Raw genomic sequence first — 10,346 nt, forward strand, 5'->3', positions numbered from 1 at the left:
TCCAAGATTGATTTTGTCCATTTTGGAGTAATTTTGCACCACCTCTACTGGTGCAGTTAAAAGAAAACAAGGTACAAATGTTTTATCCTCCCCACTTTGACCTTACCTGTTGTATAGATTCCCGCAGAGGTCATTGTCTTTGTGAAGGGAGAAGCCATGGCCTCTTTTTCAAATTCAAGCTCCGAAACTGTCTTTTGTTTAACAGGAGCACTCACTGGAACATTTAAGGGTTGGGGTGCGGGAAACAAATTTTTGCCTTCCTGTGTGCAAAAGTGGAAAGTTTAAAGTCTTAATCACTTTTAATCAAATGAAGATTGATTTATCTTCCTTGTTTTTAAGACTTATAGGCCAGATAGACTTAGACAGGTAATGAGCACATAAAATCAGTAAGATTCCAACTCTGTACAGATGTCTGCTGAAATGTTGGACTTACGTAGCGTCTTTATTATAGGGAAATGTTCTTGCTCATCACAACAGCCTGATCTGTCAAAAGCCGACACTGAATCAAAGGAGATATTAGGAGATGGAGACACAAGGTTTGGCTGGAGACTTTCTTTTGGGAGTGTCTTAAATGATGACAAAGAAAGGCAGTGATTCAGGAAGGAAATTCTAACACTTAGATAACAGTTGACACTGCCAGTAACGGTGCAGCAAAGTGAGCAAAGGGCTGTGCAAGAGGTCAGAGTCTGAAGATCCCAAGGCTCTTGCTGGGTTGTACGGCTGGATGAGGTTACAGAGATAAGGGAACCATGATGGCAAAAACGAGAGTTTTAAAAACTCTAGGTGATGGTGGACTTTGAGCCAATGTATGCCAGTAAGAATGACTCGATAAATGTTAGGTTACAGAAACCAGAATTTTGGATCAGGTACAGCTAAGACAGAAGTTAGCCAGATGAACATTGAAATTGTTCATTCTGGACAGGAGAGTTTCAGCAGCAGATGCAGAGACAGAAGCAGGCAATATTTCAGGGTGAAAGTGTATGATTTGTGGCTATGGGGTCAGAGAGGATGCTGAGGTTGTGAATACAAAGCTTATAACAATCCATATGGTTGAACTCACCAAAATTCTCATCCTCATATTGGTTAGCACCCAGAAATATATTATCTTTTATTTCAAGTATCACATTTCCTCTTTCTCCAGTATAGTATAATTAGTACCACTCCCTCCTGATTTTATGCTTCCCCTTCAATTTTTGTGGGAAATCTGGATTCAAACAGGATTCAGGTGGGAAAGTCATTGTTAAACATGAGAAAGTGGAGCAGCAGTTGCCGGGAATGCAATGATGTTGCTGCTCCTTGTGAAATCATTTATCAGCAGAAAATCCTCAGGGAAAATATGGCCTACAATTATAACAATCCATTTAATGTTCCTCCACTAACAGTGCACAGCCTGATCGCACTTTGTACATTTTTCTTTAAAAGATTACAAAATTAAAATGAAGGCTAATATTTTCACATTACATAACACGAGGTTTTAATCTTCTTCACTTGCTTACTCAAATCCGGCTGTAAGCCTTTTACATTAATCTGAATCAGATTAATGCATCACAACACCCACCTGCATTACCAAAGTGCCTCGGATAACATGATCAACTGTTCCATAGCCAAATTCATCCTTGGGCTCAAAGTGAAAGTACTCCTTGTCAGGGCTAATTGCCTTTAAGAGCTTCAAAATGTTGTTCGAGTACAGGCTACTGGACTGTGTGGCCATTCTGCTTGGTAGATCTGTATAGCCGACGTGGGTCACACCCTAACAGATCAGATGAGAGTGTTAACAAAAATGAGCTGACATTTACAGAAGGTAATATTAGACGGACTTTCTTTTTTTTTTTTTTAAAACCCACATAAATGTAAACTGAAAAATGCAACTTTTGAGAATCTTTTACTAACCTTGTGCACATAAACTTCTCCAGGTTTTGTTGTTGCAATATTTCCACCAGCTTCAGCAGCTAGATCCACGATAACCGAGCCATCCTTCATTGTTTCCACCATCTCCTGAGTGATTAGAATTGGAGCCCGTTTTCCTGCAAATACATTAATTTTAAAATCTTGTTTCTCCTGGAAGTGTATTTCACCTTTACTCATTGATATCCTAAATTCAACATTCAGCATTTGTGCATGCGAAATTGTGTCTCACAAACTTGATTGAGTGTTTTTGAAGAAGTAACAAAGAGGATTGGTGAGGACAGAGAGGTGGACATGATCTATATGGACTACAATAAGGTGTTCGGCAAGGTTCCTTATGGTAGATTGGTTAGCAAGGTTGGATCATATGGAATACAAGGAGAACTAGCTATTTCGATACTGAACTGGCTCAAAAGTAGAAGACAGAGGGTAGTGGTGGAGGGCTGCTTTTCAGACTGGAGGCTTGTGACCAGCAGTGTGCCACAAGGATTGGTGCTGGGTCCACTGTGTTTTTTTTTAAATTTATATAAATGATTTGGATGTGAACGTAGGAGGTATAGTTAGTAAGTTTTCAGATAACACCAAAATTGGAGGTGTAGTGGACAGCAGAGAAGGCTATGTCAGAGTACAATGGGATCTTGATCAGATGGGCCAATGGGCCAAAGAGTGGCAGCTGGAATTTAATTTAGATAAATGTGAGGTGCTGCATTTTGCAAAGGCAAATAAGGGCAGGACCTATATACTTAATGGTAAGGTCCTGGGGGAAGGAGGGGGGCAGGGTGTAGCTGAACAATGAGACCTTGGAGTGCAGGTTCATAGTTCCCTGAAAGCAGAGTCAGAGGTAGTTAGGATAGTGAAGACGGCGTTTAGTATGCTTTCCTTTATTGGTCAGTGCATGGAGTACAGGAGTTGGGAGGTCGTGTTGCGGTTGTACAGGACATTGGGTTAGGTCACTATTGGAATATTGCACGCAGTTCTGGTCTTCCTGCTATAGGATGGATGTTGTGAAACTTGAAAGGGTTCAGAAAAGATTCACAAGGATGTTGCCAGGGTCGGAGGGTTTCAACTATAGGGAGCGGCTGAACAGACTGGGGCTATTTTCCCTGGAGCATTGGAGGCTGAGGGGTGACCTTTAAAGAGATTTATAAAGGTATGAGGGGCATGGACAGAGTGAATAGGGAAGGTCTTTTCCCTGGGATGGTGCAGTCCAAAACTAGATGGCACAGATTTAAAGTGAGAGAGGAAAGAATAAAAAAGGATCCAAGGGGCAACTTTTTCATGCATAGGGTGTTTTGTGCATGGAATGAGCTGCCAGAGGAAGTCGTGGAGGCTGCTACAATTACAACATTTAAAAGGCATCTGGACAGGTACATGAATAGGGAGGGTTGAGAGAGACATGGGCCAAATGCTGGCAAATGGGACTAGATTTATTTAGAATATCTGGTTGGCATGGATGAGTTAGATCAAAGGGTCTGTTTCCATACTGTACACATCCTATGACTCTTAAAAACTTAACATCTTATAAAACAGCTTCTTTATAAAATTAGCAGAAATCATGCTTTTATTAAAATCTATAACTTCAGTACACATATTACTCATCTATTTGAATCTACAGCACATACTGCACTAAGTCAGCTCAAAGCAACAGCATTCTGTTTTATTTAAGGAAATGGACAATCTTACTTTCTATACAATATTCAATATTCTTTCTTCTCCCTATTACACATCAACTTCAAAAGGAAAACTCCCTCCCAAGGTATTTGTATCTTAGTTTGGGGAGCTCAATGGTACCTTATTCATCTCCCTTTTTCTAAAGTGTATGTGTAGACAACTGGGTTACAAAAAGGTACTTAAATCAATTAAGCATTGAATTTTAACACAAAAAGATCACACATGATTTTTTTGTCAGCACTGAACTTAGACAAATGGATGAGGAAAACAGAATACGTGCACTTTTCACCAAAACTGGCTTAATCCAGCCAAATGGTTATTGACATGAAGCATTAACTCTGTTTCTCTCCAAAACTATCACCCGAAATGCTGAGTATTTTCAAATTTTTGTTTCAGATTTCCAGCATCCACAGTATGTTGTAATTTTATGAATTATTGTGATCTTTCTATTGCTTTGAATAGCTACTTTCATCCTCTTTTCTTTCCAACTTTCAGCCAACTAGCCATTTATTCTGCTGTTTATCCTGTTTTTGCATAATGTAAACAATCCTTCAAGGGATATGGACATTGCTGATGAGACCATCATTTACAGCTTTGCCAATACCCAAGTGGCCTCAAGAAGATGGTGGTCAGCTGCTCTCTCGAACTGTTGAATCCATGTTGGGGTCAGTATATTTACAATGCCATTAGCAAGCGACTTCCAAAATTTTGACTCGGTACCAGTAAAGGAATGGTGATAAGTTCCAAGTCAATAGGGAGCGGCTTGAAGGGGAACTTGTAGGTGGTGGTTTCACTATGCATCTGTATCTTTCTAGATGATAGAAGTCATGGGTTTTGGATGGTTTGTGTGCTTTAATCTTGTCCATTAGTCTATTCTGTAGTATCTTATGGAAATCTAGATATAGCATATCTACTGTGGCACCCATGTCTACTCTCCCTTCTTCCTGTACAGCCCAACACAAGCTGGAGGTATAAATATTTAATCTTCAGGCATTTTGAAAAATATTCTCTTTGTTACTATGACTTCCTTCCGACAAAGCCGTGATGACTCTCCCTAATCACACCTTGCCTCTGAAAATGGTGATTAATTTTCTCCTTCACTATTTTCTCCAATAGTTTCTCTACCGCTGATGTTAGACTCATTGGTCTATAGTTCCCTGGTCTCTCTCCACCACTGTTCTTGTAAAGTGGAACCCCCCGTTAGCTGTCCTTCAGTCCTCTGGCATTGGCCTGTAGCCAGAGACAGAGACAATTTTTAAAAAATTTCCTCCCTCATCTCCCACAGCAGCATGGGATACGAGTCATCTGCGCCTGGGAATTTTTCCACTTAATCCATTGAAACTTTTTCACATTTTATATCAATCTGTTCAAAAATTTCACAGTCATACAACACAGAAACAGATCCTTCTGTCCAACCAGTCCATGCCGAACATGATCCCAAACTAAACTACTCCCACCTGCCTGCTCCTAGCCCATATCCCTCCAAACCTTTCCTATTCAGATTCTGATCCAAATGTCTTTTAAAATGTTGTAACTGCACCCATCTCTTCCACTTTCTCTGGAAGTTAATGCGAACCTCTCAGTTTAAAAAAATTACCTCTCGCTTTACAAAAAAAAAACAAAAAAATATTCGCTCTCCTCTCACCCTAAAAATGTAAGGTCACCTCTCAACCTCCTATGCTCCAGCGAGAGAAGTCCCAAGCTATTCAGCCTTTCTTCAAAAGTCAAACCTTCCATACCCAGCAACATCCTGGTAAATCTCTTCAGAACCCTCTCCAGCTTAATAATATCCTTCCTATAACCAGGCAACCAGAACTGGACACAGTATTCCAGAACAGTTCTCACGAATGTCCTGTACAACCTCAACGTGACTTCCCAACTCCTATACACAAAGGACTGTATCTTTTAAAATTCTGTACCTGAGTCATCACCCTCCTGAATAATGACAAACATAATGTACTTATTTAACATTCTACCAATATCCTCCAACTTCAAACACAAATTGTCCACTTGGTCGCCAACAGGTCTCACTCCTACCCTAGTATATTTGTAGAATATCTTTGGATTCACCAGAGTCTTGCCTGCCAGCATTTTTTCATGCTCCCTCTTAGCTCTCCTAATTAGTTTTTTTTTTAAAAAATACTCCCCTGCACTTTCTATACTTCTCTCGGGCCTCTGTTGTTTTGCTCCCTTTGCTCCTGTTATACCTCTCTCCTTTCCTTTTAATCCAGTCTTGAATATTCCGAGACATCCAGGGCTCTCTGGGTTTGTTGCTGCTACATTTCACCAGAAAGGGAATATGGTCGGCCTATCCTCCCCCAAGATAGCTTTTTGAACACCTCTCACTGTTCTGCTGTAGATTTAGCTGTTCCCTGACCAAAATAGACAGTTCCTGTCTGACCCCATTTGAAAACTCTTTATTGCAGACCAAAAAACTGAGATTATAATCATGCAAAAAAAAAAAAAAGGCATTTTTTTTTCCTTCTGTTGTTAAAGAGGCCAACGGGGACCTTTTAGAAAAATTGGAGGGTGCAAATAAAATGATAGTGATTTTTAAAAAAAATATTGAGCTTCAAGGCTGTCAACACTCACCTGGGATCAGAGCAGTACTAATGAGAATATCCACTTCCTTACACTGTTTGGCAAACAGTGCCATTTCAGCTTCAATAAATTCCTTTGACATCTCTTTAGCATATCCTCCAGTTCCTTCTCCTGACTCCTCCACATCAACTTGAAGAGGCTCTGCTCCAAATGATTTAAACTGTTCCAAGGCTGCAGCTCTACAAAAGAATTATACATGATAATTTGTCTTAAATGATTGCTTATAGAGCACACATTTTGGGCACCTTTTCTGTAAAAGGTCAGTTTCTAAGATGGTTGGAACATTAGTCATAATTCATTGATGAGGGCTTCCAGTAACTTCATAAGCTTGTCCAACTCGGCTCTCTTTAATAGCTACCAACATTGCTTTTAAATTCCCTCTCAGCCAACATTTAAATCCGAACACATCATAATCAGTTCCACTTGTTCAATTTAGACATTTAAATCAACTTTTTTTTCAAACTTCTTTGTTTTGAAAGGGGATAAATTATGTGGTGCTCACCCTGTTCCCAATTTAGTTAGCATTGCAGATAGAGCATGTTAATCTCTGCATTCAATTCTCTAATCAAAGCTGCTGTCAAGAAAGACTGTTTTGAAAGAATCTCTCCACAAATTTATCCAAAGAACCTTTGGTAAAACATCCAATGGTCTTTTAGTCTTAATTGACCTCTTCCTCTGAAGGTTGAAATTCCAATGTCCTGGCTACAAGAACCACAGTATTCCTTACCATTGTTTTACTGTTTTCTTGATTTTCTTTTCTCATTTTATAAACTAGTATATAAGGAGCAAAATATTTAATTTGTTGTATGCAACAAAAGCAATATTACCTTGTGTCAAAACCACGGACTATGGCTCCCATCGATTTTGCAGCACCAGCAGCAGCTAAACCAGCAACACCTCCCCCAATAACCAGTACCTAGTGTACAAGACATTAAGAAGTTTTAAGTGAGGAAACCACAGAAAAGCATTTGTAATTAGAATGGTGAAAATGAATGTTTACTGTGGTTTCCATTTTGGAGTACTTTTCATTAGGCAAGACACTCAGACCTCAAAAGAACCCGGGATAGATTCGCTAAGATTATTTCAGAGGTGAGAGGCTTTAGCTATGAGGAGTGATGAAAGGAACTAGAGCTTTATCATTTAAGAGGAGGAGGATGACAGGAGATATGTTCAAATGGATGAAGGAGATTGAAATGAAGCAAACTAGAAAGAGAAAAATCTATTCTCACAGGATTATGCATCAATATAATTTTTATGCAGAGTATAAATAAGACTTGGACTGCTCTTCTAGAGAATCAGTGTAAGTAATATTCATGAACAGATGTTAAAAGGGAAGCAATTTGGAGAAAAGGGAGGAAACTAACACAAATTGGACAGCTTATTTTTAAAATCAGCCAATGCAGTAATAACATAATGCTCAGATTACAATGTTACGCTGCAATAAAACATGCAGCACATCATAAAATAATTTAAGCTAACTTTCTCCGATAGGTGAATTAATACTTCTGGAGGCATGGAAATCATAACATTGAATGTTTCAAGGCTAAAAATACATTATGAAATTGTTTTCACCACAAAGTGCAACTAACTTAAATTCCCGCATCTCTGCATTATTGAAGACTGCAAACCAGTTGTGAGGAGTTTGTTCAGTATTCAGCCTGTATACAACATCTTTCAGTGGGGAAAGGTTCCTTCACAATAAGGGAGGGTGGATAGCGCCCAGATTCACAAACATGCTTTTACTTAGTAATCTAACTACACAGAGGCAAAAGTCCAAGCTCTGCTCAAAAGAAAAGAACTGTCGATATCCTCTTTAACAATTTTACCCTTCCTATCCTAAGCACGATTTTTCCATGGCAGTTGCTACCAGCTAGTTTATAAATTCAGTAAGTATTGTCCCACAGAGAGTGGATGTTTAAAACTTCAATTGGAATATTAACTCTACCAAGGAGATGGTAAAAGCAAAGCTTTTCTGAAAACTGCAACAAAGTATCAAAATTAACAAGCCTGTGGCCTAAAGAATAGAAACACCAAAACGTGCCCTTAAAAAATGAAGTCATCAATTGAGATATGAACAAAAATATGAATTCTGTAAATAAACGCAAAAAACAAACATGATTTAAGAACGTGGAGGTCACACAGCCCTTTGATCTTGTTATACCACTAAGGTCATGGCTGATCAGACTATAGCCTCAACTCTAATTTCCTATCCGCCTTCTATAACGTTTGATTCCCTTGTCAATCAAGAATCTAACTCGGCCTTAAAAATGTTTAATTACCCTGCCCCCTACTGCTCTCTAGGGGAACAAAATTCTATTGAATAAAAAAAATCTCATCTACCTTAAATAGGAGAACGCTTTAGGTTTTAAACTGTGTCCCCTTGTTCTAGTCTCTCCCATGCTAGGAAATATTCTGTTGGCATCCACCCTGTCAAGTCCCCTTAAAATCTTCTATATTTCAACAAGATCACTTCTCATTCTTCTAACCTCCAATAGGTATTGGGCAACCTGTCTGGAAATGTTCCAGAATTTAAACTGTAAAATGTTGAAAGTGTATTAGGTCTGCTAGCATCTGAAGGAGAAAGGACTAGTTATTCCGTATGTTTTAATCAGAAAGGATACCCAAAATTTGACATTAGAGTTTCAATGTGTCCTTCATTTTCCTTTATCTGAAGGAAGTCAGTAAATATCTGACATGATCCGAAAGAAGGCGATTGTAAAGTGGATCAGAGATAGTAGGAACTGCAGATGCTGGAGAATCCGAGACAACAAGGTGCAGGGCTGGATGAACACATTGTAAAGTGGTCTCCCTGCTATCGAAAAGTTGTTGTGAAACTTGAAAGGGTTCAAAAAGGATTTACGAGGATGGTGCCAGGGTTGAAGGGTTTGAGCTATAGGGAGAAGCTGAATAGGTTGGAGCTATTTTCCTTGGATCATAGGGGCTGAGGGGTGACCATATAGAAGTTTATAAAATCATGAGGGGGAATCCAAAACTAGAGGGCACAGGTTTAAGGTGAGAGGAAAGATTTAGAAAGGACCTGGGGGAAGATAACTTTTTCACGCAATGGGTGGTGCGTGTGTGTATGGAATGAGCTGCCAGAGGAAGTGGTGGAGGCTGGTACAATTACACTTTTAAAAGGGTTTAAAAAGGGTATAGAGGGATATGGGCCAAATGCTGGCAAATGGGACTAGATTAGTTTAGGATATCCGGTCGGCATGGATGAGTTCGACCAAAGGGTTTGTTTCCATGATGTATAGTCTACAACCCTGGTTACAAGTGTAAAAACAATCTGGTTAACATTACCTAACATGAGAGTCCAGCTTCTCAAATACGTAACCTTAAAGAATCTGTAACATTTCGCATACAAGCTGCGCACAGTTCAGCTTTATTTAGTAGTGACATTTGCCACAAACCTTCCTTCCATTAACTGGAGGCAAAGGAGTTGGGGGACAGAAATCCAGAGATAGCAAGAACTGCAGATACTGGAGTCACAGTCAGAGTCAACACAGTGTGGAGCTGGAGGAACCCAGCAGGCCAGGCAGCATCAGAGGAGCAGCAAAGTCAATGTTGTTTCAGGTTTTTCCTGCTCCTCTGATGCTGCCTGACCTGCTGGTGTTTCTCCAGCTCCACACTGAGGGGGAGAAAAATCCACATGTCTTGGAAATACTTCAGGCTAATTCTGTAGGAATTCGAATGGATTCTAGAAGGCTGTGGGAGAACGTATAGCAGTTGGAGTTGTGTAACAATGCTCCAACATTACATCATGGTTACACCAAAATTGTAAGTTCTGGAGCAGCATTTAGTGAACAATGTTTACCTTTGCAGGAGGTACTTTTCCAGCAGCTGTTATCTGACCAGTGAAAAATCTACCAAAATGGTTAGCTGCCAGGACAACAGACTTATACCTGAGGAAAAATATAACATATTTGAGAACATTCTTAGGAAATGACAGGCTTATTGTAAAGTAAGACACTAACAACAGATTGCATTTATCTATCACATTTTACAGAAAATCACTAAGAAGCTTTACAGAGGGATAGGTGCTGAATTGTCTGTAGGAGTTAGGGGAAGTGACCAAGAAGTTTGTGCAAAATGTTTTTAAAATTATACGAGAGAGAGAGAGAGAGAGCGAGAGAGCGAGAGAGCGAGAGAGCGAGAGAGCGAGAGAG

General features: G+C 39.6%; 1 protein-coding gene across 1 annotated transcript in view; it reads right to left on the reverse strand.

The window, feature by feature from the left end:
* LOC109915526 (NAD(P) transhydrogenase, mitochondrial-like) overlaps nucleotides 1-10,346 on the reverse strand; it is a 61,940-nt gene that overhangs the window by 34,635 nt on the left and 16,959 nt on the right. Inside the window, exons 5-10 of the mRNA XM_048615923.1 lie at nucleotides 9,995-10,082; nucleotides 7,005-7,093; nucleotides 6,169-6,356; nucleotides 1,891-2,024; nucleotides 1,559-1,750; nucleotides 107-260 (exon numbers count right to left, since the gene is read on the reverse strand). Coding sequence (XP_048471880.1) covers nucleotides 107-260; nucleotides 1,559-1,750; nucleotides 1,891-2,024; nucleotides 6,169-6,356; nucleotides 7,005-7,093; nucleotides 9,995-10,082 — 845 coding nt within the window. The remainder of the gene's footprint in view (nucleotides 1-106; nucleotides 261-1,558; nucleotides 1,751-1,890; nucleotides 2,025-6,168; nucleotides 6,357-7,004; nucleotides 7,094-9,994; nucleotides 10,083-10,346) is intronic.

This window comes from Rhincodon typus, chromosome 33 (assembly GCF_021869965.1).
Source record: "Rhincodon typus isolate 14 chromosome 33, sRhiTyp1.1, whole genome shotgun sequence".
Lineage (NCBI taxonomy): Eukaryota > Metazoa > Chordata > Chondrichthyes > Orectolobiformes > Rhincodontidae > Rhincodon > Rhincodon typus.